General features: G+C 40.7%; 1 protein-coding gene across 4 annotated transcripts; it reads left to right on the forward strand.

The window, feature by feature from the left end:
* The first annotated feature begins 264 nt into the window (after positions 1-264).
* On the forward strand, positions 265-25,889 carry ZNF654 (zinc finger protein 654). Of its 4 annotated transcripts, XM_028726767.2 has the most exons (9): positions 495-700; positions 10,064-10,209; positions 12,645-12,726; positions 13,585-13,720; positions 14,714-14,916; positions 16,457-16,596; positions 16,958-17,099; positions 18,170-20,447; positions 20,776-25,889. In XM_028726767.2, the coding sequence occupies exons 1-9, from the start codon at positions 569-571 to the stop codon at positions 20,781-20,783; spliced, it is 3,267 nt and encodes a 1,088-aa protein (XP_028582600.2). In that variant the 5' UTR covers positions 495-568; the 3' UTR covers positions 20,784-25,889. The 4 variants fall into 4 exon arrangements, with proteins under 4 accessions (XP_028582601.2, XP_028582600.2, XP_028582599.2 ...); XM_028726768.2 differs by lacking the exons at positions 495-700; positions 20,776-25,889 and adding an exon at positions 265-437 and having other exon boundaries at positions 18,170-20,458; XM_028726766.2 differs by lacking the exon at positions 20,776-25,889 and having other exon boundaries at positions 18,170-20,458.
* Positions 25,890-27,104: the final 1,215 nt, after the last annotated feature.

A 27,104-nucleotide genomic window follows, 5' to 3' on the forward strand; every position in this document is an offset into this window, starting at 1 on the left:
CCCTAGCAACACCGCCGCCAATCAAGGCGTCGGAAAAAGGGAGAAAGCCCATGCGAGAGGAGGGAGGAGCGAACGGCGTTCTCTGCGCCTCGCGACAAGGAGAGTGGCAGGGGCTCGCGCCAGTCGCTGAGGAGAGGAGGCGGAAGTCGAGGGGGGAGGCCGCGGCCCACTCACAAGGGAGGAGGCGGAGATTGTTTACTTTGAAGGATGAAATGCGGGCCCAATCGCCGAGGGCATAGGAGGAGCTTAGGAGGGGGGAGGGGGTTGATCGATAGGGTCTCCCGCCAATCAGAATGTGGGTCTGAAAGTTCAGCCGCGGATAGGGAGGCGCGTTTCCCAATCAGGAGCCGGAGAGCCGGAGCTGTGCCGAAATTAAACGGCCGGAGGGTCGGAGGTTGCGGGGGCCCGTGGCGGCTGATTGACAAGCGAACTCGCCAGTAAGGACGGTCCTTGGGGGGTGGTGCCGGAATTGAGGAACGCCGCGACAGGGGGCGGGCCATCCGGCGGATCGGGAGCAGAGGGGAGGGGAGCTGGAGGAGCTCGGTACGCGCAGGGCGGCCGGAGCAGCATGGCGGAAGACGAGAGCGATCAGGAGTCAGAGAGGCTCGGCGAGGAACTCGAGGCCATTGCCGGGCCGCGGCTTCCCACCGGCTTGTCCCCGGCCTTGAGCAGCCAGTATTATTGCTACCGCTTCTGTCAGGTGAGGCGCTGGCCCCGCCCCCTGGAGGCTGACACCTTGCGGGGTGGGGGTGGGCTGGGGAGGCGGACAGAAGGACAGGGGCGGCCGGGCAGGAAAAGCTGCTCGGCGACGGGTCCCCTGCGGGTGGTTCTCTTGGAGGCGCTTCGCGGGGGCGGACCAACCGCCGGAGGGGGCGACGCTGAGGGCCCCTTTCTCGGCCAAAGCGAGGCGCCGTTCTCCGGGCCCCCTGTTCGCTTCTTTCCCCCCCCCCCCCTCACGGGCGACGACCGGTCGCGGGGGAAGCTCCTTCATTTTCTCTCCCATTCCTCTAGTCTCCCCTCAGGTCAGTTTCTCCCCTCGGGAATAGCGAGGTTCACGAGCTCGTGGTTGGCCCTCCCTTCTTTTATTGTGAGAGGGAACAGTGATTTGTGTGGGGTGTCAACAGTGGAGCTCGGCCTGACCTTTTCATCCCCCCCCTCCCTTCCTGGCGCTGTCGCGGTGGGGGTGCTGGGAGGGAGGGAGCTTCTCTCCCCGCCCTCTCCGCCCTCTCCGCCCGCCGGTCTGGCAGTTAGTAAGTTGCCAGGGTGGCGCGCGGGGGTCCCCGTGAGGTCAGGGCTTGGCGGAGGGGTGCGAGTTGTTTGCAAGAGGCAAAAAGGAGCAGGAGGAGACAGACAGGTTTGTTCTCTTCCGGGGAAAGTCTTTCCTGGCCTGTCCTTCCTATCTTTAAATAATAATAATAATAATAATAATAATAATAATAATAATAATAATAAGGCTTCCTTGCCACGAGAGAAAGATAAATGCGCTCCGAGGAAAATGGCTGGTGGCAAACTAGTTTGCGTTGCTGGTGCTGTTTGTTAGGAGGGGGTAGCTGTCCCTGAAGGCATTTGTTCCCTGGGGAAGAGGAGGAAGAGGAGGGCCATGGTTGGTTGAGTGGTCTTGTTTTATTAATCAACTGCTTGGTTCGTATTATTTGAAACATCGCTCGGCTGCTATTTCTACAAGGTATCTTATGACGCTAACAGTTCTGTGCAATGCGTGCTTGAGGTGAAGTTCACCCTATTTAGCGAAACTTACTTGCAGGTGTGTATGCTCATTGGAATCAATCAGGGTTTTTTCCCCCCTGGAGTCAGTTGTTCTAATGAATTATTTGCTTACTTTTGATACACTTGCTGTTCAACTATTTACCAGGTTTGAAACATTTTTAAAGCAGTTTCAAGAGCCTAAAGATGATAAATGACAGCTAAATGTCATTGCTACATTGTTTGCATTTTTCTAGGTTGCTTGTATATAAGGCAACAGCAATTCAAAATTGACTGGATAGCAATGTATTGACTTGGTGGCCAAATAAAAAACAATTTTTACTATCCTTATTTTGTATTTAAATTATTTGGGATGGACTCTTATTACCCACTTACCTGGAAGTAAGTGAACTCATTGAGTTTTAATTCTGACTAGACATGTATAGGATTGCACTCTTCATATTGGATTGTTAATGCAAAGGTAATCAGAAGATAGCTTTGATTTCACACTGGCCATGCGTTTTATATAAATAGTATATCAAATGCTTGACTAGATTATTGTAAACACCATAGCTTTGTAACCTGTGTTAGGCACTTTTGATTGTGGTGTAGTGACAAAAACAGGCAGAAGCTCACAACTGTGACTATATATGCTAGGTGCTTCTCTCTCCCCTTCCCTAATAGCATGCAGACAGAAAAAAATGCCAGTGTATAAAATGCTATGCTTTGCAGGAAGACTGCTGATAGAAACTAACTTGCAAATCTCGAGCTAGCTACATCTTGTGTGCTGATACCCTTTAAAGAATCCTTTCTGTAATCCTCTCTTCGCTTTTGATTTTTAAAAACTAGATTTAATAGGACTGTGAATGGCCCAGTCTTTGTTTCTCTCTCATTCCCCATTCTTTCAAACACGTAGATTCTATGCACTGAGAGTTCATATTCCACACTTACAGTGCTATGTTAGTTGGTGAAAAATCTGGTTGGCATGGTAAAACTTGCAGTTTTAAGCAGTCTTCATTGATAAACATTTAGACTTCCAAATCAGTGTGTTTAGGGCTGGAATGGAAATCTACTTAACCTGCCTTTCTATTTTTTATTGGCTTCATATCCTCCATTTTCTGTTTAAACCAGGCTGTGTTGTGCCTTTCCACTGTCACTGTTTCCTTGGCTCTTTTCTCATACAGGATCTGTCTTGTAAGCTGTATTTTTCTCTGTCTCTGGTGTGAGGAGGCTTAGGTATGGAAGGCCTTGCGAGCTGCTTCAGCCAGGCAGTGTTGCAAACTCGCTTGTGCACTCATTGTGTACAAGCCTGTGAATATGTTCCTGACTGGTGTAGAGTAGTTTAAAAATGATATACAAAGTTACTGAATTATTACTATAAATTTCCACAATTGGATGCTCAGGGTAAAGTAGTTGGTATAAAATGGCAATTTTAATAAATTCCAATAACACATACATTGCTGTGTGCTTGATATGGAAAAGTGTGTGGCTATTAACTTGTGTGAGTCTGACTGTTATATATGTGTATTGACAAGCAGTACCTTGCAGTCAAAAAAATTTTATATTAAAAAAACACCTTAAGAAAATTGATACCTTAAACTGGAAGGAGGAGACAGTGTTATTACAAGAAAGCAATAGTGAAACAGAGCTAAAGGAAGCTGTGCTTTTTCATGGCTACAATTCCTATTCCTTATCATATAGGACTGGAGGATTTAGTTGTCATAACTAGCTTATGCGTAAGCAACGGGTGTTCCTAACTTTGACATTGATTTTGCAATTTGATGTTGAGTAACACACCTGTTCACTTAGTAATGTTTGTAGGTAGAGGATATGCATAACACATGTCGGGATCCAAGTTTGGAGCTGGTTTTTAGTCTTTGGGCATTTTAGTTTACATGAACATAATCTGATTAATATTATTCTACTAAAATATTTCCTTGATGGTAAGTACTTTATGGCAGGTGCTCATTTACCTTGCAAGCTCTGAGTTCTGAAATTTGAGGTAGGCCTTTATAGGAATAGTGAACTTAGCTGCTACTTACAGGATTTCTTATTTTCATCAACTACTCCCTTTGGCTAGAGCTGACTATATTTTTGCAGCATCTTAGCAATACTATCCTGTTTTCATATACAAGATTCTGGCTGGAATCCTGTGCATACTTATCAACAAGCAAGTCCTACTGAACACAGTGGGATTTGGTAGAATTGCACTGTTTGTCTCATTTCTCAGTAGATGCTGAGTCTTTTAAATAACTTCTGAAGACCAAGAGTTAAAAGGGCATTTTAAACAGCTTTGTGTTTAATAACTCACCAGGAAGGTGTGCATGTAATTTTGTTCCCCCTCAGCCTGTCTTACTTGGTTTCCATGTTGTCTGAGGAGAAAAAGAAGTCTTTCAACTAGCATAACTGATAAAAAGCTAGTTAGTATCTTGTGTTCCCGTGCTGATCATAGAGAAAGGGGCTTCCCTTGCACTGCAGCTATCATGGGACCAGGCTACTGGCTTCTTTCTGTGTTCCTTGACTTTTAAATAGTGCTACAATGTGTTCTTTGCTTTCATAGTGAAAGGTGCATTCATGATTGTTAAACTTGTAAATCATAAAACAAGTAGTTCTGCAGATGTTGCTGGACTACAGAGCCTACCATCCCTATTGGCCATTCCAGCTCAGGTTTGTAGGATTTGGATTCCAGCCACATCTGGAAGCCCACACGTTCCCCATCTTGGCTGTAAACATTTCTCCTACTTCTTCATACATTGCTTATCTGGCTGATAATCTGTAAGAGCATAACTTTAATATCTTTGCTCTTGCTTATAGTTGTTGGTTCAAAATACCTTGTATTTTTACATTTTCTCCATAGCATATAATTATGTGTATATGCAATAGAGTGACTTTGAATTGCAAATTTTATCTCATAGTAAATCTAGCCTATTCTAGACTGAGTGAGGAAATATAAAAGAGAAAACATTAAGCTTTTTGAAAATAGTATACTATGCTAGAAATGTCACAGGGCAGCCTTCAGCTCTTTACAGGCAGGTAAACCTCTGGGACCAAAGGACTGCTTCAAGATGTGCAGTTGAAGTGTAAGCTGGTTTTGGGTGCTGATCTTTAGATAATGTGCTACAAGTAAAACAGCTAGTTCTTTAACAGCTAGACCTTCTTGGCTGCGAGCCCTAGAAGACCTGCTCTCTGCCTTGCAGGCCTTTTCCCACCTAGCCTGGGAGGGCGGGGCCCTGAGGCTGCTAAGCAGACTCTTGGGTTGGGGTGTTGTTTAGGGCAGGCATGGCCAAACTTGGCCCTGCAGATGTTTTGGGACTACAGTCCTCATCATCCCTGACTACTGGTCCTGTTAGCTAGGGATGATGGGAGTTGTTGTCCCAAAACATCTGGGGGGGGGGGAGGTTTAGCCATGCCTGGTTTAGGGGTTTTGTTGGGGGTGGGGTTGCTGCAGTTTTTAATATATTTTTTGTACCTTATTTTAGATCATATTATGATTTATGTGGAAATGGTTTAATCTGATTGTGTACTTTTTATGCTTTTTTATGTTGTAAGCCGCCGTCAGCATGGTTTTAACTATGGAAAGGCAGCAAACAAATAAAATTATGTATATATGTATCTGATGCCAGCTGACTTATACAGTGGAACCTTGTGTTACGTACCACCCTCCTTACGAATGCTTCCGCTAACCCGGAAGTAGATGCTCCTGCTTGTGAACTTTGCCCCAGGATGCAAGCGGAAGTCGCACGCTGGCAGCGCAGCAGCAGCAGGAGGTGCCATTAGTGAAAGTGCGTCTCATGTTAAGAACGGTTTTGGGTTGCAAACGGACCTCCAGAACGGAGTAAGTTTGTAACCAGACGTACCACTGTACCTGGTAGTTTGCTACCTGTTATCATGAAATCATCTCTCTTCTATCCGAATTCCTAAGTGATATTGGTGGGGGTAACAAGTGTCATTTCAACCATTCCCATTGATGATGATGATAATGATGATCTATTATTTATATCCCGCCCATCTGGCTGGGTTTCCCCAGCCACTCTGGGCGGCTTCCAACAAAAGATTAAAAGTACTTTAAAACATCAGTCATTAAAAACTTTCCTAAACAGGGCTGCCTTCAGATGTCTTCTAATCCTCAGATACAGTGGAACCTCGTGTTACGGACGGGATCCGTTTCAGAGGCCCATCCGTGACACGGAACTGACGCAAGCCAAAGTGCCGCGTCTGCGTCCGCGCACAGCGCTATTTAGTGCTTCTTTGCATGTGCGAGCGGCGAAACCCGGAAGTAACCCATTTTGGTACTTCCTGGTTGCCGCAGGACGCAACACGAAAACATGTAACCTGAAGCGGACGCAACATGAGGTATGACTGTAGTTGTTAATTTCTTTGACATCTGATGAGAGGGCGTTCCACAGGACAGGTGCCACTACTGAGAAGGCCCTCTGCCTGGTTCCCTGTAACTTCGCTTCTTGCAGTGAGGGAACCGCCAGAAGGCCCTCGGTGTTGGACCTCAGTGTCTGGCCTGAATGATGGGGGTGGAGACGCTCCTTCAGGTATACTGGGCCCAATGCCATTTAGGGCTTTAAAGGTCAGCACCACCACCACTTTGAATTGTGCTCGGAAACGTACTACGATTACAGCTGCTGCAGCTAGTATGGCTATGTTAAAAAGAATTATAAATTACTGCAGTATTGTTGTTTCTGGAGAAAATGCATCTCATGCTTGACATCTATTTATGTTAAAAACATATATGCTTAATTTTTACTAACAGATTTGGATCAATTTAATCCTATCCAGCAAAAAAGCCTATGGGAAAAAATGGAAATGGGATATAAATCGACCTCTTCACTGTGTGAAGCTTCATTGGTTGTCCCCGGGATTGGCAAGGCTCATTTGACAGCAACGAGAAAACAAGCCTTTAATGTTATTGGCCCTGTCCTGTGGAAAGCAATGCCAGTAAAGTTTCAGCAGACTTTAATCTTTAAATGTCTGCTGAACTTTTCTATGCCGCCAAGCATACTTAATGTTTTTATTAAAATAAATGAATGAACACAGTTGATTCAACCTCATAATCTACATGCAAACACAGATTCTGTGTTTCTGTGGACATTCCCTGGGGAACTGAAGGAGGCAGTGGTGCGCCCGCTCTTAAAGAAAACATCATTAGATCTTTTAGATCTATCCAGTTACCGCCTGGTTTTGAATCTTCCGTTCCTGGGTAAGGTTATTGAGAGAGCGGTTGCTGAACAGCTTGGTGGGTGTCTGGATGAAACATCGGCTCTGGATCCATTCCAGTCCGGCTTCCACGCTGGTCATGGGACCGAGACGGCTCTGGTTGCCCTAACAGATGATCTTCGTAGACAGCTCGATCAAGGCGGGTCGGGGCTGCTGATTCTTTTAGATCTGTCAGCAGCTTTCGACATGGTTGATCATGAACTTCTGGACCACCGCCTTGCCGACGTGGGGATCCAGGGCACAGTCCTTCAATGGCTGCGCTCGTTTCTCTCTGGTCGGGGATAGAGGGTGGCGCTTGGGGGAGAATTGTCATCGCGCCACTCCTTGGTGTGTGGTGTACCTCAGGGTGCGATACTCTCCCCGATGTTTTTAAACATCTTTATGCGCCCCCTCGCCCAGCTTGTCAGGAGTTTTGGGCTGGGTTGCCATCAATATGCTGATGACACCCAACTCTATCTGTTGATGGATGGCCATCCTGACTCGGCCCCAGACACACTGACCAGATGTTTGGAAGCTGTGGCTGGATTGTTACGTGGGAGCCGGTTGACGCTAAATCCTTCGAAGACAGAGGTCCTGTGGCTGGGACGGGACGATATGGGATTGGGGGGGCAACTCCCATCTCTTGCGGGGGTGCAATTAGTGCCAGCAACGTCCGTTAAGAGTTTGGGTGTAATCTTCAACACCTCCCTTTCCATGGAGGCGCAGATTGCAGCTATAACAAAGACGGCATTTTTCCATCTCCGCCAAGCTAAGCAGTTGGCTCCTTACCTCTCTCGCCCTGACCTAGCCACTGTGATCCACGTGACGGTCACCTCCAGACTGGATTATTGTAACTCGCTCTACGTGGGGCTGCCCTTGAGACTGACCCAGAAACTCCAGCGGGTGCAGAATGCTGCAGCGAGACTCCTTACGGGGTCTTCACTGCGAGATCACATTCACCCGGTGCTATACCAGCTGCACTGGCTCCCGGTGGAGTACAGGATCAGGTTTAAGGTGCTGGTTTTAACCTTTAAAGCCCTATACGGCCTAGGACCCTCGTACCTAGAGGATCCAAACTACGAGAAAGAAGATTCCACCTAAACATTAGGAAGAACTTCCTGACAGTAAGAGCTGTTCGACAGTGGATTTTGCTGCCAAGGAGTGTGGTGGAGTCTCCTTCTTTGGAGGTCTTTAAGCAGAGGCTTGACAACCATATGTCAGGAGTGCTCTGATGGTGTTTCCTGCTTGGCAGGGGGTTGGACTCGATGGCCCTTGTGGTCTCTTCCAACTCTATGATTCTATGATTCTATGATTCTATGATTCTATGACCTACAGGACCGCCTCTCCTGGTATGTCCCACAGAGAAACTTACGGTCTTCAAAAAAAAACATCTTGAAGGTCCCAGGACACAGAGAGGTTAGGCTGGCCTCAACTAGAGCCAGTGCTTTTTCGGCTGTGGCTCCGATCTGGTGGAACACTCTGTCACAAGAGACTAGGGCCCTGCGGGACTTGACATCTTTCCGCAGGGCCTGCAAGACAGAGTTGTTCCACCAGGCCTTTGGTCAGGGCACAGCCTGACTCCCTCCCTCGGCAATCTTCGTGGAGCTCTGGCCCAATAGTTGCCAGTGGCTTGATTTGAATTAATTTTATAATGAATGATTTTAGAGTGTTGTTTGTGCTGTACTTTTGTACTGTTTTAGTGTTGTTAGCTGCCCTGAGCCCGGCTTCGGCTGGGGAGGGCGGGATATAAATAAAATTTATTATTATTATTATTATTATTTATTATTATTCTGTCCCCTCTGTAGTTAATATGTCACATATTCCATTGTGTTTACAAATGCAAGGCACACTCAACATATTCATTTAAATACTGCTTTAAATATTATTTGAACAAGTTGTGCAGCTTCTGCAATATATACTTGATGCTGAATACCCTCCTCATCACTAGACCTGGTAGTAAAACATTCAAAGTGGTAAAAACTGAATGGGAGGAGTTGCCTTATGCAATGGTCACTTCATGTTGATGATCTCTAGCAGGCCACCCCACTGCCCTCCCTTCAAGTATTCATTCTCATCCCCCCTCCAACCACCCCTCCTGTCTTTATTAGTCCATCCGTCTTGTTGGAGGATGTGTGGAAGAACTGCTTGTTACTAAATGCCTGCAAGCACCTTTGTTCCCTCTCCCTGGCAAGAGCACACACCAGCTTGCTCAAAACAAAGAGCCCCAAATAAGCATTCCTTCCTAAGACTTGGCCTTATTGGTGCCGACAGGTAAAATGAGAAAGTGCAGTTTTTCAAAAGATAATTTGTTAATATGATATTTGATCAGCATTGAAGCCCACACATATCCATTAGGTTGGTGGTGGTCTACCTCTCACTCTTTGTTCCTTCTTTTGCTTTTGCTTTGTTTTCTCTTCAGACTACCCTTTATTTTCTATTTCTTTGCTATATCTTGCTTGTTAGCGCTTTCTGAATGTTATGGAGAGGATGGATGCAATGAGGTGGTGTGTATATATCAAATACATATTTAAACAAAAAATACAGTAATTCTATTTGGTGAAAGAATTCCAGCCCATCACTGAGATGGGTAATGAAACATTCCAAAAGTAAAAAAAAGTCAGGACAAATAGTTGTTGGGCCCCTAGCCCCAGTAGTTTTTTTGTGTATGTAGGCACACTTGTTTATATTGTGCCTGTGTTAGCAGTCCTCAGTTTCATCCAGATCTAGTTCTTGTTTATCAGAGTTCCTGTCCTGTCTCAAATTGTTGTAATTTTTGGTAGCAATTTTATTGACCCTGGCAGTGGACTGCCCATTTGCCAAATACAGTGGTACCTCTGGTTACGTACTTAATTCGTTTTGGAGGTCCGTTCTTAACCTGAAACTGTTCTTAACCTGAAGCACCACTTTAGCTAATGGGGCCTCCTGCTGCCGCTGCGCTGCCACTGCACGATTTCTGTTCTCATCCTGAAGCAAAGTTCTTAACCCGAGGTACTATTTCTGGGTTAGCGGAGTCTGTAACCTGAAGCGTATGTAACCCGAGGTACCACTGTATTACAAAAGAGATCCCCATGGCTTTGCAACTTGTTAGGATTCCTCTTAGTTCTAATTTGGACCATATTTAATTTGTACTCTTTCCCCCCTTTTCCCCTGCCAATAGGTTGTGGAAGACTATGCTGGAAGATGGCAGGTTCCTCTGCCACAGCTTCAAGTGCTTCAGACAGCGCTCTGTTGTTTCACATCTGCTTGTGTATCATTCCCAACTGATTGTGAGCACGTGCAGTATGTGCTGAGTAGCTTAGCCTTGTAAGTATTATTATTTCACTCTTCATCCTGTAAGATTCCAATGTTGTGAACAAGTAAAAGTGCTAAACTATATCATAAACTAAAATATATAATGAAACCATAAAGAATAGTTTGAGGCCTCAGCAAACCTGTACAACTGGTTAATAAAAATGCCTGGGAAAATAGAAACAGAACAACTTCAGCAGAACATGTCGAAGCAAAATATTTGTTTCTCCTATTTCTGTCCTAATTTTCTGGATAATTCATCACTTGAGAAACACATAGTCAATGACAACTCTGTGTATTTTCTGAGTTAAGTGTTGTGAAGAAGATTAATCTCTCATCCCCCCCCCCCCATGCAAAAATCAATGGTTGCTGTCATAACCATTTCACAAGTTTCAGTTTGTAACTAACAATATCCTCCTGTGTGTTCACATGTAAGGCTGGGATTGGCCTATATATATTATTGGGTGATAGTTCTCATTTCCCACATGTTAATTAATCTAGCTCTATGATAGATTTGGGGGGGGGGATTTTCCCTTGTGAATTTAAGACGTGAAACAGAGCTGAACATTTCATAGAAAAGCTAGTTTTAGATGGGATGGTGTTATTACTATTTTTAAAAGAAACTTAATTGTTGATATGCCATATTAGGATGTTTGCTTATTTTAAATTGGAAACCAGCTCAAGCACTTGATAAACCTGCTTTGAGCATTTTTTTTAAAATGATGATCAAAATAATCTGTGATCAGATTGAAATACCTTTTATTTTTAATCCCCTGTCTGCCTCACGTCTGCCACCTCTGTAAATAATAGTTGTGTTCAGTTTGACTTGTGAGTCACAAGTTCCCGTACAGTCTCTGTTTTGAAATACTGAAAGCTTAATCTTGTCTCTTTTTGATACATATCAGCCAGTATCAGTTGCCAGTGCAGAGTATGTACTGGGTGTGGGAGAGGTTTTCCTTGGCTGGTGAAGACTAGGAGACACTTGGCTAGTTGCTGGCTGGAATCACCAGTCTCTTCCTTAGGCACTGCAAATTAAAAAGCTCAATATAGTTGGTCAATATTGCTGTAGTTTCTCTAAGTGTTCTATACCTTAGTGAAATTTCTGTATTTTTACAATGATGCTTCAGTACTTTTGTTCACCAGAGCAAGTATGATACTGTTCTCTGAAGAATGTTTCAAGCTGCCAGCCTTCCTCCCAACTTTGAAGCAGCATAGGGGTGGCGATAACCCTGGCATTTACACGGAAATCTCCAGCTTGAAGGTTTTGAGCAGGTGTAGGCAAACTCAGCCCTCCAGATGTTTTGGGACTACAATTTCCATCATCCTTGACCACTGGTCCTGTTAGCTAGGGATGATCGGAGTTATAGTCCCAAAACATCTGCAGGGCTGAGTTTGCCTGTGCCTGATTTTGAGGAAGAAGTTTGGCTTCCAGATGTGTTCATTTATGCCTTTAAATTTTGCCTGTGGACTAAAATAATCTGCACTTTTGTTTGAGGTATTGTTGGTGTCACGAATGCCTTAGCAGAGGCTTGTAAAATTGTTCAAGAAGTTACTTGTATTTTTGGCAGGAAGGCCAGAATGGATAGTGAAACGTGTTTGGAACATCCCTTGCAGATTCTTATAAAGGTTGCTTCTCATAATACCACATGCATTTGGGATCATTAGGTTAGATTATCCAGGAAGCTAGAGTTGACTCGCTCTCTCCTCTTAGGTTCCGCAGTCTTGAGGATTGCCCACTTCGTAGCCATTATGAAGTTGAATACTGATAGGACTGAATTAATACTGACTGGCAAGCCATGTGCAACACAGTGGTACCTCGGGTTACATACGCTTCAGGTTACAGACTCCGCTAACCCAGAAATAGTACCTCGGGTTAAGAACTTTGCTTCAGGATGAGAACAGAAATCGTGCTCTGGTGTTGCGGTGGCAGCAGCGGGAGGCCCCGTTAGCTAAAGTGGTGTTCAGGTTAAGTACAGTTTCAGGTTAAGAACGGGCCTCCGGAACGAATTAAGTACTTAACCTGAGGTACCACTGTACGAGGGAAGGGATAGTCAGAATTAATGCTGACTTCATAGCAGAAATGGGGATTCTGTGGCTGTCCAGATGCTGCTGAACTATAATTATTGTCATCCCCAACCATTGAACATGCTTGCTGGCAAGAGTTGGAATTCAGGAGCTTCTGGACAGCCACAGGTTCCCAGTCCCTTCCTATCTCAGTCACACAAGTTTCATCTTTGTGATACATAAGTGAGAACATATGCTAGTGCTCTAGTATCTTCAGTGGCTTCCTCATGTGTTCTGATGCTATTCAGGGTGCTTGTTTGATATAAAGCCCACAGGGGCTAGTGTCAAATTGGTGCTTAGTTTAAAATTCTGCACTTAAAACTTGTGAAATAAATACGTCTTCATTTTTTGCCTCGTTTTTGATTCCTAATTGCTTTGATTTTTAGGAGTTTTTTTGAATTGCTGCTGTTCTTTGGAAAGGATGAATTCTATGAAGATCCTTTAAAAGATATGCTGGGCTCAATCCAGGTAATTTATGGTTCATACGTTTGAGGAAAGGCTATTATTACAGTTTTCAGAGTATGTGACAGAGACTCAGTAAGCAAAAAGTAGCCTCCTGCTTTGAAAAACCTTAAAATTGAGAAATGAGATCACTGGTAAATATTTTATGCTAAGATCAGTAAGATTAGCTTTTTATGCTAAACTTTCCTAGGACAAGGATGGCCAACTTTTTTCAGCTTGTGACTTTGGATCCCACAGTTACAGTGTCTTGTCCTCACAGTCACACTGGGAAAGTAGAAAACAACTTTTTAGTGCTAAATGACAAGGTGCTTACAGGGAGCTGTCAATTGGAAGTAAGCCTGAGAGTCACACAGCTTTTTGCCAGGCCAATACCATTGTCTGATGTCTTTCTTGTAGCCTTTTCACTCACCAAGAACACTGAGCACTTTGGGCTTGCCTCCCAGCATTGCCACTGCCATCTCAGCCTTCACCCTGGGACGCAATGAGAGAATGTTGCAGAAGTCTCTGGGATATATTTGTGTGCTGCTGGGGGTGTTGGGGAAGGAATGATTGAGAGAGCTAGTCAAGGGGCATTGAGAAGGGTAACCTGAACGCATTACTGGCCAGCACTTCCCTCCCACCTAGTCAAGATATCTCTGTTATCTTCATTTTTTTAAATTTTATTTTAAACTTTGAAAATACAAATGTAAACAACAGAAAAGGTTGCCCTTAACTCGTGACATAAGCTAAACGAGAATTAATGCTTTAAATGTATTTCACCCTGTGTGTATATGGAATTATATTAAATTATGCAATTTATTTGTGAAAAGACAAACAAAGCTCAGTCCACTTGACGTATTAAAGAAATATTTGTATCCATTTTAGGAATGTCAGAACCTCTTGAGCAGATACGGAAGCGTTAATTTGGAGTTGGTGACTCGAATTATCAGAGATGGAGGGCCTTGGGAAGATCCTGTATTACAAGCTGTCCTTAAAGCAAAGCCAGTTTCTCAGGATTTGGGTACTAAACTTTTTTCCATAAATAGACCAAAATAGTACCACAGAGAAATGTCCTAAATCATGATATCTACTTATAATTTTATGTAACTTCATTTGCAGGTTGTCTGTCACTCATTTTATACTGGGGATAGCGGGGTAGAATTGACATTTATAATTTCATTATTTCCCCCCCAAAACGGAATTTCTCTTCCTCCCTGCTGTATCATTATTCCCAGGGCAGCTGACAGTTATGGAAAAGAAAGAAAAAAGAACACCCCATAAAATCACATAACAGAATAAAATGAATTGCCATGGAAATTAAAAGACACGGGTGGAATAAATGGCCTGTGTTATTCTTAATATGAGCACACTTGTCTTGCCCTATTGGCCGCTTATACATGTGGAGCTTTTAATTTCTGTGTATTGCTCCTGATGAGCAAAGAGTTCAAAGAACAACTCCATGCATTTCCCCCAATTGTCTATACAAATCTTCCCCTCAGTCAATTGTGAAACATTTGCTTGTATAGGAGTTTGAAATGCAATTGTAATGAAGAATATTGCAGCAAAAGGCTTACAGTTGTCATTAAATAGTCACTGGGGCTGAGTTAATATAAAAGAGGCATGTGGCAGTAGAGGTGATATGCTATTTCCTGTTAATGTAAGAATTTTTATACTGATTTCTAAAGTAGCTGACACCTAACTGACCTCATTCTATTATTAATCTAGATATTTTACCCAAAATTTTTTTTTATTAAATTTGTTAGTTTGTTACAGGAAAAAAGGCCTCCAGCATACTTAGAACATAAAGTACAGGTAAAAATACAGTATAATATAACCAGATTTACACAACAGCATATGCAATTCAGAAATACCCAAAGCAATTTGTTGGGAGGTTGACCTAGCATAATTTGTTAACTTTAACAGAAGCTCTTTGTAAAATAGAACTTTTTGTTTAACCTATGTTGCAATTTAAGATTTTTGTAATCTAACTGTTTTTTTCATTTGTTTTTACCAGTTAACAAATATTTAAGCTCTGAAAACCCACTGTTCTTTGAATTGCGTGCCAGATACCTTATTGCCTGCGAACGCATCCCAGAGGCAATGGCTCTAATCAAATCTTGCATGAATCATCCGGATATTAGTAAAGACCTTTACTTCCATCAAGCATTTTTCATGTGTCTTTATATGTCACCACTGGAAGACCAGCTTTTTCAGGAGGTACTGTTCAACACATTTTTGTGCTTAACAATATAGCTTAATGTTTTGATGATAATTATAAAATTCCTATTACAGCAAAGTAGACAAATGGTAAAACAAGGATGTTTTAAAATCAAATTCCTGCACTAAATATCAAACTTTGTACAGAATATAATTTCTGAAGAGCAATAGAAGCTGTTTCCACCCTAATGCTAGCATTGCACTACCCCTACTCCAGAACTGGATGTCCATAGTTGGTGTGATGGGGGTCATATAGAAGTAAATGGAGAGGTGAAATTGATGGGACCAAATTGCAAGCAGTTCCTGATGAGATCCATGTTTTCTTGTGGCGTGGGGAGGGGGGAGTGAGAGAAAATGCATTGCATTTTAACGGTTTATAGTGTTAATGTTATTTAAAACATAAAACAGTTTTAAAACATTTTAGGCTGGAACAGTATTAATTGTTAGTCTTCTCAATAGAATTCCATAGCAGTGGCACTAAATTTCCTGCTACACTGACAACCATGCTGCTGAAAGCTAGTGTCTTCTATTGCTTGCGAGTTATTGAAATGCTGTATGTAAGGTTAAAGGTAAAGGACCCCTGGATGGTTAAGTCCAGTCAAATGCAACTATGGGGTGCAGCCCTCATCTCATTTCAGGCTGAGGAAGCCAGCGTTTGTCTGCAGACTTTCCGGGTTATGTGGCCAGCATGACTAAACTGCTTCTGGTGCAACGGGACACCATGACAAGTGCCAGAGTGCATGGAAATTCCATTTACCTTCCCACCACAGTAGTACCTATCTATCTACTCGTACTGCTATGTTTTTGAACTGCTAGGTTGGCAGAAGCTGGGACAGAACAACAGGAGTTCACCCCTCGCACGGATTCAAACCGCCAACCTTCTAATTGGCAATCCCAAGAGTCTCAGTTCAGACCTTGTTCAGAAACAGTGTTGATGCAGAAAAAAAATGTATGGCACAGGCAGTGATGACTCTAAAACATGGTCTCCAATTCTCTAAATAGTCATCTTATACACAGATGGCATGCATACATTAGTCATTTTTTTTCTGGAATTAAAATAATACTTGATACTATCTTTCTCAATCACTCTGCTACAAAACTAATAAGGTAGCAATTTTTACTCTGTTACAATCAATAGTTTTACACAGAGTTGAATAAAAATACATCAGTTTACAGCAAGTTATAGTTTACTGCTAAACTTCCATCACAAGTTTCTGTATGTGTTAATATTATGAACTTATTTTTTTATCCCTTTTAACATTGTTACTGAGTGTTTTTGGGATGCATTTTACTGAAATCAAATTGCCAAACTAGCTGCTTACCAGGGTCAAATATATGTTGCATAGAAACTGTCTTAATATACTTCCATTCTAAAATAAAAACGTAGGCAACACTCCCAATCCTAACCCAAAATAAAATTGGCATTCATATTTGACAGCAATCGCTCTAGTAGCAGCAGTTTGAGGATTCCAATTACTGTTAAATGGTGAGCATTAATGTTACTAGACTTACTCAAATGGATCTCATTTTGATTGTATAGCACTTGCTGAGGACTGATTGCAAGAATGGCACTGAAATCATCTGCAACATTGCAAAGGAAGGGAAGACTGCCTTAGCCTTGTACCTTTGTGAATCATTCCTTATTCCACAGCTCAAAAAGGGAGAGATGTATTGCATATGGTAAATACTTTATCTCTCATAATATTCTACTAAAGGCTAGTAGAAGTATAACTTATAGTTGTAACTAATACATAGTCAAGGTTTCACTTTTCTGAATTGCTATTGAAGATACCCTTACAGCATGGGATATACTGCATATTCTCTCTCTCTCTCTCTCTCTCTCTCTCTCTCTCTCTCTCTCTCTCTCTCTGTGTGTGTGTGTGTGTGTGTGTGTGTGTGTGTTTGTGTGTTTGTTTATTTATAATCCTTAGTTATATGTAAATTACTGTGTTCTTAGTAGCATAATTACTCTTCTATAAATATTTCACTTACAGAATTGCTGTTTGAGCTTCATGCTAACAAACCACTTTCTGTTTTATAGGGAGCTGATCTTTATTTGGAGTAAACTGCAGCTTAAATCTAATCCATCAAAACAAGTATTTGTAGAGCAATGCTACCACCTCCTAAGGATAGCTACAAACATAAGAGTTATATTCCCTTTCATGAAAGTTATTAAGGATGAAGTAAGTTATTGTTTCTTGCAAACTTCTTTTTTTAAAAAAAATACTAGATTCCACCATGAATAATTATTGTACACAGAGTACAGTTGCATAATAGAACTTTTAGTTTAAATGTCAGGAAATTGTTTATAGATGCTGAGATAGGAGCATTGCAGACATAACTCTTAATCATAATTAATGCTAACCACTATTTTAATCCTGGTTAAGATCCAAAACATACTGTGAAATCATGGTTTAGTTTGTAGCAGAAATGTACACAGTGCCACTAGTGAAACTTGTAGTTCTTTGTCTGTATAGGGACATAAGATCAAGTGGTGTTTAAACAGAAACTTTGAAGATTGATTTTATTGCATCAGCTTGTTTTTTGCATTCTGTAAATTTATTCGAGAAAAATGCATTTAAAAAATAATAATCTTCCCAGTGTTACTTGTCTATATTGCCATTGTTACTTATGCCATCAAGTATTAATTCAATAACTTTATTACTCATTTCATTGCACTATAATGTAGGCATACTTCAGTAAGATGCATACATTATATGTGCATCTGAAGATTGTGTGTTGCACCATAAGGGAAATATGTCTTTTCCTCACTTTTACATCACCATGAAAGTACAACCAGAAGTATGACTTCCTTCTAACATCCAGAGGTGCAACTTGGTGCTTTCAGAGGTCTCCTTTATAAATCTGTAACAGTTGTGCTAGTATATAGGAGGCTGCTGTAGCCTCAGGCCATCAGTCTAGCTCATATCAAGGAAGACAACTTCATTGGCCCTTCCCCTGATGTAATACTCCAATTGAAGGCTTGGTATAATAGTCATGGTGTAATAGAAAACAATAACTGTTGATTAAGAACGTACCATGGCAAAAATAATACTTTGGGGCTAAACAGAAACTTTTTTTTAAACAACATATTTGGCAGGGATGTTCATGCCTGCTCCATTCAGTATATTATAATCTGTAAATAGCTGTAGAATATTATGAGATGTAGAAGGAGCCCAGTAAATTGGATTGTCTTTGTGTTCTGGGTTTTGAAAACATTGGTAAGTTACATTGTCTCATTTCTTTTTCATAGGTTGGCAAAGAAGGCCTGCAGATTTGTGTTGAGATATGTGGAAGTGCTCTCCAGTTGGATCTCCGTGATGATCCCAAAATGAAGTGTCTGATATATAAAACCATTGCTCACTTTTTGCCAAATGACTTGGAGATTGTCAGAATATGTGCTCTTTCTGTCTTTTTCCTTGAGCGCACCTTGGAATCATATAGCACAGTTGAACATCTGTATAAATGTGCGGATGAAGAGTACAACGATCAAACCAGTTCTGTTCAGAATCGTGTGCGATTTGAGCTGCTTCCAATTTTGAAAAAGGGGTTGTTCTTTGATCCCGAGTTCTGGAATTTCTTGATGATCAAGCAGAACTGTTTAGCACTGCTAAAGGAGAAAGCATCAGTTGATTTGAATAAAAGTACGCCAGGGCATTCTTCCGCACATGTCTCAAAGACACGTCGAGGATTGCGTGGTGATCAAGCCTGTATAGCTGATGTAAACAATACAGAACTAGAGCATGATAGCCCTTCTGGAGCACATGATAATTCCAAGAAAAACCATATAACTCTCAGTTCATCTAAAGTCGATCATAATGTACCAAGGCACCGTTGTGTGTTATGTAACAGGGAATTTCTTGGTGGTCACATTGTGAGGCATGCACAAGCTCATCAGAAAAAAGGCAGCTTTTCCTGTGTAATGTGTCGCAGGAAATTCAGGCAAAAAGGAGTAATGCTCAAGCACTTAAAGAATCACATCAAGAAAATGACAAGGCGTCACCTTGCTGTTACTTGTCATGATCAGGAAACCCCTAACGTAAATGAAATAAACTGTGCCGATACAGGTGTCACAACTGAAAATGGGAAGTCGGAAAGCTGCAAAGACAGCAAAGTAGAGGTTGTCATCATACCGGATACAAATCAGGAGATGCAGAATTCTGAACTCCTAGTTGATATAACTGAAAATCATGATAGTTGCCAGGGTACCATCATCGAAAATGGTAGTTGTGATAGCTGTTCAAATAATACTCCTGAACCAGAAACCATGGGAGGATTTCCAGAAAGTGATAGCAACCTAAATAAAGAGTTGCCTGTACTTCATAAAGTAAATGGGGTGTTATGCACTCAGAATGACTTTGACATTATGGACCAAGCAGGTAACTTCAAGTGTCCTGCTAATGGCTGTATTAGAGTCTTTAAAAAGATAAGATTTCTGAATAAACATGCCCGGAAAGCTCACCCCTCTGATTTGAAGGTGCAAGAACACATAATGAAGTCTAATAAAGGAAAATGTCGCTTCTGTCAGAGAAAGTTTTTTGATTCTCAACATTTTATTGATCATCTAAGGCAGCATGTTTATCCAAATGTTTATTTTTGTTTACACTTTAACTGTAATCAGAGATTTAAGCTATCCACAGAACTTGCGGAGCATATAAAAAGCCACAGTGAGTTTAAAGCTCAGTGTAACTTTGCACAGTGCGGTAAACTTTATGAAGATCTTTCGTTGCTGTATGAGCATGAAGCTCAGCATTATTCCATCAAAACTGGTCCTTCGGAAGAAGCCGATGAAAACAATTTTTCAGATACTACTTTGGAATCCCAGTGTAGCATCCAGGAAAAAGAAAGTAGTAATAGTAAAAATGAGACTGTAATAGACTTGCCAGTTCCAACATGGAAAGCAAGGAAAGATTCTACAGAACCAAAGACTTACATTCAGAGTGAGAAGAAAATTAATAGTGTAATTCCGAATGGGAATGAAAATGCATGTGAAGGTCCTGCTACAGTGGTGAACTTGATAGACCAAAAGATACCTGCGGTAGAGCCAAATTCAGAGAACTGTAATGTTACTGACCAACTAGTCAATGGGTATGGTGAACTGGAACAGACTTCTTCAGCATCCCTAGATACTGATTCAGAAAGTGTGATTGACAAAACAAGGACAGAAAATGGATCCGTTCTGCCTGTTTTACAGAACTCTCCTGATACACCACCAAACAGTGTTGCTCAGTTGCCTTCCAAACCAAATCTGATAACAGAAAATACTTCATATGGCTTAATTTTAACAAAGCCTTTTGTTAGACCATTGCCACCAAGTTACCTGGATGAGCGATACATTAGCATGCCAAAACGTAGAAAAACTTTGACTGAGAAAGTAGATACCCATTCAGAACAAGATAAAACTAGTAGCAAATTGGAAAGGTTAAGATGCAGCAAATGCCTGACCACCTACTGTAACTCAGAAGCACTTGAGCTTCACCTTGCACAAAAGAAATGTCGGACACTCTTTGGATTCGATTCAGATGATGAAAGTAAGTTTTGAAATACTAGGTCCATGTATAGTTGTAAAAGCATTAGACAAGATACAGTGGAAACAAGCAAGTGCCAGACAAATATTGAAAATGAGTGCAGTACATTTAAGGAGAAATAAATCCAAAATGTTAGGGTAGATAGATGCAAGAAACAATTGAATATAAGCTGTCAGATTTAGAATATAATATAGGCAAGCAAGTTAGTATGAGTGATTTTTTGAAGACAGTATTCCGTACTTGTTAAGTAGCTGAATTCCAGTATAAAACAAGAATAGAAAATACTATATTGTGTATACTGTAAACATAATAATGTAATATTTGTTCACAGGTGCCTGATCAAATGTTGTGAGAAGATTTCTCAGTGAAGAGTGATGTGGTGGAGCACTACAATATTCTGCATCAGTTGTCTTTCCCTTGTTGGCCTTAATTATAAAGAAGTCTGAAGTTACTAAAGAAAATCATGATCTTGCTCACTTGGGTCAGATCTAAGTGACTGTAGGAACTGCAGAATTTGAGTCCAGAAAAACTGTGTTAAAGCCCCCAAAGTACCAGTAATCTAGAAGCCACAAGGTCCTACATGAAGTTCCAGTGTAAGTAAGTTCAAAGTGCAGTAACATACTGAATGGGAACTAGGGAGAAACACAAGTGGTACATGCCTCTTTCAGATGTGCACAGTCAAAGGAAGCCTGTCTATATTATAACAACTATTTTGAGTGATTCTATTAAATGTCCGTATGCATAAAACCCAGTCAATTGAAAATTCATCTGTTTGTAGAGGTTGATTATTCTTAGCATTGGCATTTGGCTTATATTGTACTGTACTTTGGAAAGAGAACTCGTGAATGTAACAGAAGATCAGAACATGGCCATATCCTGGTAAAAATGTTAAGGCATACAAAACATGGAAGCATGTCTCAATCTAATATTTCAAAACACAAGTAATTAAAGTTCTTTCAAATGCACCAACTTTCCTTCCCCCCCCCCCCCAATACCTGACCCATAGATGACATCTATAAAGAATGCAGGCGAAGTGAAAATTATTTAAGTACAGTGTTGGATATATGCAGTTTGAGGCTTAAAAGTAAATGCATATAATATTGAAGGCATCTGAACTTGACCTGAAATATAAAATGATTTTTTTATTCAAAGTATAGTTATTATGTTGGTACGGTTGATATCTTGAAAGACCAGTTTCCTCTATAAAATGAGCTACTTGGTTGTTATTTTTTAAAAAGATACATTTCCAACTTTTCTAGAGTCCCACAAGATTCAAAGTAGATTGTCAATCCTAGGAATAAAAGCACTTGGCAAAATAACTTCATTCTTGGTGAAATAGCAGGGAATTAAACGAATATACCCATATTGTAATCAGTATAGGAAGATATAATTATCTTTATGAAACAGTTGCTTTTTCTGAAAGATTATTGAAATGTATGACAATTCGCACTGTGCCTTGAGAGGTGAAGCTTTAACCAACCTCATTCATAACATAGTATATGTAAAGACAGAGCATTCAGATTCAAAATAAGATCCAAACAAATATTTTCTTGAATAAATCAATATGCAAATTTTCATTTCATGAAAGGTCACATGTCAAGAGACTTTGCTAACCACAGATATTTTGGAGACATTTATATGGGTGGAGTAGTATGTTTCAAAGCATTGAATGATGGTGTGTGAGTTATCAACACAATTTTAGGCATTTCAACTTGTTGATCAGGTTCACGTAGTTATCTCTTCTCATCCATAAAACAAGCGTATTTCAGGGTTAAAAACAAAACCTCCATAATCAAATCTAGCCAAATGGCGGGGAAAGGATGGAATTATGATCTCACACAAACATGCTTGTACACTAAAACTATCATTTAGTGTATTGGACACCAAAGTATGTGTTTAACCTTTGCATGCATTTGAGGTTATTGACTTGGATCCAGATTTTTGTTGAGCCATAGGTATTCCTTAATCTGCACTTATTAATTGCCTTCTAAACCAATCTCAGCGGTTTACACAGAATAATTTAAAGCATTTAAAAACACAAAAACATAAAATACAGTTAAGACAATACTAAAACCCTAACAAGTGGACCCTCTTGGCAAAGCCCCAGCTGGGAGAGCCTGCTGGAACAAAAATGGCTTCAGCCATTTCTGGTAAGTGCAGATAGCGGCCACCTGTCATATCTCAACAGGAATGCTATTTCACAGAACAGGCAGCCACATTAAGAGCTCTGCTCTGAGTTAATGTGGAGCAGGCTTCTGAAATCCTTGAACTTGAAGGAGGAACTCTGATCTACTGGCTGTATGCAAGATAAGGCAGTTTCTTAAGTAACCTGGTCCTGAGCTGTATAGGGACTTGTATGTCAATACCAACACCTTGAACTTGGCAGCAATTGCCTACTTTTCCTTCTGCCAGTGGGAACAATGGATCAGAAGTCTTTGAAGGAACCGTTTTGCAGAAGGCCTAGTTTGTATTCTGCCCACTGTCAAAGCTGCTCTAGACTATACTAAAATAGCAAAATTCAAACCCAATATAATACAGATTATAATAGCAGATTTCTGTTATGTACACATTATAAAATATTACTTTGCATGGAAATAACTCTCATAGCACATTACACAAATGCCATACCTGGATTCTCTGCTTTTTACCACTTGAGATCCAATATAACAATTTTTTTTTTTGTTTGTTTCTGTGTACCCTGGCACCCGTAAGTGTTTAGTAGTTTACATTAAATGGGAGTCATTAACAAATTTTGGAATTTAACTGATTTAGCTGGAATCTGCTTGATACCATTACTAGATTAGTAAATATTTTTTCCTATCATTGGAATATTAAAAGTGGAAATTCTCATAAATGGCATTTAATTCAGTGGATTTCTGTCAAAATGAAGATAATGACCAAGGAACGTAGCAAGAGTCCACAAGAGGTTGTTTTTCAACAGCTGGTAATTCAGAAGCATGTTGCCTTTGATTCTGGACGTGGTATATAGCCATCATGACTAGTGGCCATAACACTTTCAGTTTTCAATAGTATTCATATTCAGGTAGTCCTGGACTTGTGCGTATTGGCTTTTTTATTTATTTCTAGTTACATTGCTATATTTGAATGGAAGAGTATTAGTGCTGTTCAAAAACCTGCTTCAGTGGCATCACACTGAGTATCTTAAAAAAAATAAAATTATTATGCACTATATAATCAAGTTGCTTTAAAAGACAACTGGGTTTTGCAGTGCTTTCCCTCTCCAGTTTATGTGGATATTGTAGCTGTGATACTTTATCTGCTCTGCTGTTTTGTTTTTTGGATATGGACAACAATCTTGGACACCTCTTTAGTTTGAAATTGTGTTTATTTTCTGTATATCACCATATATTGGGTATTCAAAATTTGGCTTCCTCAGGAATGATTCCCTTTTTGAAGTTGATGAATTATTTTCTAAAGTGTAGAAAATCAGTCAAAATAGCTGGAGGAAACATTTTGTAAAAAAGAAAAACTACCCTTCTCTTAAATGATTACTTTTCAGTTTACTTTGCCTGTTGTATCAAACCATTTTTTAAAGAAAAATTTTAAATGAATATACCAGTACTTTTCAGTTATTATCTGATCTCTTTGCTATGCCACCACACAAATGCTTTGGATATGTTTTAGTACTAGGACAACATGCCATTGTATTGCAAAAAGGATGGGTCTGCTGGCAGGTATCTGAATATTTTGGATTTCAGGCACCTTAAAACAGGAATGCTTAAAAATCAAGATTGCAAACCCAATCTTTGTGGCTTTTAAAGAATAAGTTTACCGTAAACAGTGGCCAGAATCTAACAAACCCACTAACTGCAAAATGCTGAGAGAGCAAGAGAGCTCAGGATAACTTTCTGATTAAGGGCTCAGGTTACAAAACCCAATCTTAGGTTTTGGCTGTTTATAGGCTGCCACTGTTTAACTCAATACAGGGAATGGGAAACTTCAACCAACCAACCACCTGCATGCCCCTGGTGTAACTTCTTGATTGTTCTGGCAAATAATTGGGATCCCTTTTCTTGTTAACATAGAACCAGCTTTAGATGTACAAAGAACTGAAGCTGCCGGGACCATATGGGGAGGATTCCACCCCCTCCGTGATCCTGTTCAGTCTTCCTTGTTTCAGATTTTTGGCCCAAGGTTTGTTGGATAGTGGAGATTTGCTAATTCAGATAACACAGTGATGTAGTTATTGAGATGCAAACACCTAGGGGCAAATATTTGAACTTCATGTGCTTAAAGCTGTTATATATTGGTAGTCTACATTCTAAGTAACTGAAATAAGAAAAACCATTGAACAATTATTATTGGATGGTGTTCCATCTGTCTGTCTGTCCGCAGGACTGTATTTCTCCAGCTGTTTATGCCCCCCACCCTCCAAAAGGGACAGCACAATAGATAGTTGTTGTGAAGGGTTTACCCAGAGAAATGTGCTGTGACAGCTGTTAGTCCCTTTCCAACTTTTCCTTACCCTAATGTCAAGAGAAAAAGAATGCCCACAGCCATGGAAGTGTTACTGAACTCATGACTATCTTCTTGTTTTAAGATTTAAAGGCTAGAAAAGAACACAGTGCCGTGTGTTCTATGTTTCACCAGCTGGTGGCAATATTGGCAATCTCCGCTTGCCCCAATTAGGGTGACAAATACAGATTTCATGGCTGACCATGTTTTCTAATTGAATTCCCAGTATCTAACTATGCTATCATATGGGAAAACTCTATTATTTTCAAGCATTTCTGTTTATTCTGACCCTGTTACATATCTGATTATCAGTTCTTTATTTTTTAGAATAACCCTTAGTGCCTAAAAGGGTTCTAAACTACCCAACTGTTGGCTGTGTTTTCCAGATCAGTTTCTTTAGGATTTGAAAGACACTTAAAAAGGATGTTCACAGGTTTGTTACTATATAAATTTGGTTCATTTTAAAGGATATGTAAAAATCTAATTGTATTATTTTCTGGGTAACCTTCCTCTACAACCAGTTTTCTAGAAAAAGTTGGAAATAGGATATCTGTGGGAAAGGTCACTGGTACTTTGGTTATTTAGCCATATTCGTTAAACATCTATAAATTGTATAGTTCGGATCATGTATAACAAGAAGGTTCGGCGATACTCTTTGTTTAACACCAAGGGGTAAGATGAAACACTTAAAAGGGGTGTTTTTTTATTTATTTTGTACTGTATAACACTTTGATTAAATGCAGTGTGTGCATTTTGAGACTCTTACTTTGTAAAAGCTATTACAGATTCACCAAGAAAGGAAATTTGTGCTTCCTTCTTGAATGTTAAATTATTTTATTTTGCATTTTATATGAATACAAATTAAAACTGAGCCATCAAACTGCAATAAATCAACAGTAGTGTTTCCATTTTAAACTTTTTGTATTGTAAATAGAACTGTTCAATAAAATATTGTCTGTTATTATAGATTATTTTTATGGTGTCTGGGATTCTACCTAGGAAATATTTGACAAGTAGATACATCATTGCTTTACAACTTCTAGACTACACAACATTGCATTTTGTATAGCAGCCATACAAAGCAAATAATCAAGGCCATCAAGCAAATGATATTGCTAAAGTAAATATGGTCTAATATGCCAAGTGGCAATGGAACACAGTGACAAGGTTGAAACCTCGCAGAGTTAAGTTGGCTTTTCTTAGTTGATCAGGGTTTGGCCAGGTTTGAAAACTCCCTTGGCAATAGATTCAAAAGCATGGGAAAATATTAAAGTGACAGGGCATGCAAACAGTTAACTTTTTTATATTCTACGATTTCCATTTAAATATTTACCCACAGAGCAACCCATGTTTGTGATGGCTGCTTTTCTGCCACTACCAACATCTTTGCAGATCAGCTAAGGTTTCTGACTCCCAAATATTTAACAACAGTAGCTAAAATGAAGACGGTTAACAATGTGTGGACTTTAGTGCGATTTCAGTTCAGGTAAAGACAAGTGCCTCAGATACGTTCTATTTTGATTGTTATCTGCATTTTTCCACCTTGCTAAGGGTGGGAGATTTTGGGGTTCTAGTAAAGTAGACCCAGCAATCCTGAAGCCTGTCAACTCCCGCTTTCTACTACCGAAGTGGTACCATCTAGGCACAAGAGGGAGAGGTTTTCGTAGGTTTGGAGGAGCCCAACCTTTTAAGAAGTACAGGATACTCTTGGGGAAACTCCCCCCCCCCCCAAAGCCCAGTGAAGCCTCAGCAAGTTACGGGTGGGGTGGGGTGGGGAGGGGATGAATGAAGGATCCTAGAAAAAGGCATGGCTGAAATCCTAAATGCTGCCATGTATTGAATTGTTTTGGGGGATTTTATGTTTAGAGACTTTTTTTTACGTTTGATGTTTTTAATATTCTGTTGGGAGCCGCCCAGAGTGGTTGGGGAAATTATTATGATTATGATTATGATTTGTTTCGCTGGCCCCATTAGCCACTGGGCCTAGAGAGCAGCCTTTTTCCTCAGCGCCCTTTCCTTGTGTATCACAGCAGACAGGCGGCAGCCACTCTCTTCCAACGGCCAAAACTTGGCTAAGATGTATGCTTGGGGAGATCCTCCTTATTAGATGATGCCTCAGAAGACAACGGAACCAATGCAGCCCCCTCCGCGTTCCAAGCCGAACCCGTTCAGGCGGCGCTCGCG

This window comes from Podarcis muralis, chromosome 4, assembly GCF_964188315.1.
Source record: "Podarcis muralis chromosome 4, rPodMur119.hap1.1, whole genome shotgun sequence".
Taxonomy (NCBI): Eukaryota; Metazoa; Chordata; class Lepidosauria; order Squamata; family Lacertidae; genus Podarcis; species Podarcis muralis.

Bases quoted from the DNA above. Each gene is read 5' to 3' on its own strand.
- ZNF654 (XM_028726766.2), top strand. From the start codon at position 569: ATGGCGGAAGACGAGAGCGATCAGGAGTCAGAGAGGCTCGGCGAGGAA. The intron at 14,917-16,456 runs GTACTGTTCAAC...TTGATTGTATAG, and splicing joins AAGACCAGCTTTTTCAGGAG to CACTTGCTGAGGACTGATTG. The intron at 16,597-16,957 runs GTAAATACTTTA...TCTGTTTTATAG, and splicing joins GGAGAGATGTATTGCATATG to GGAGCTGATCTTTATTTGGA.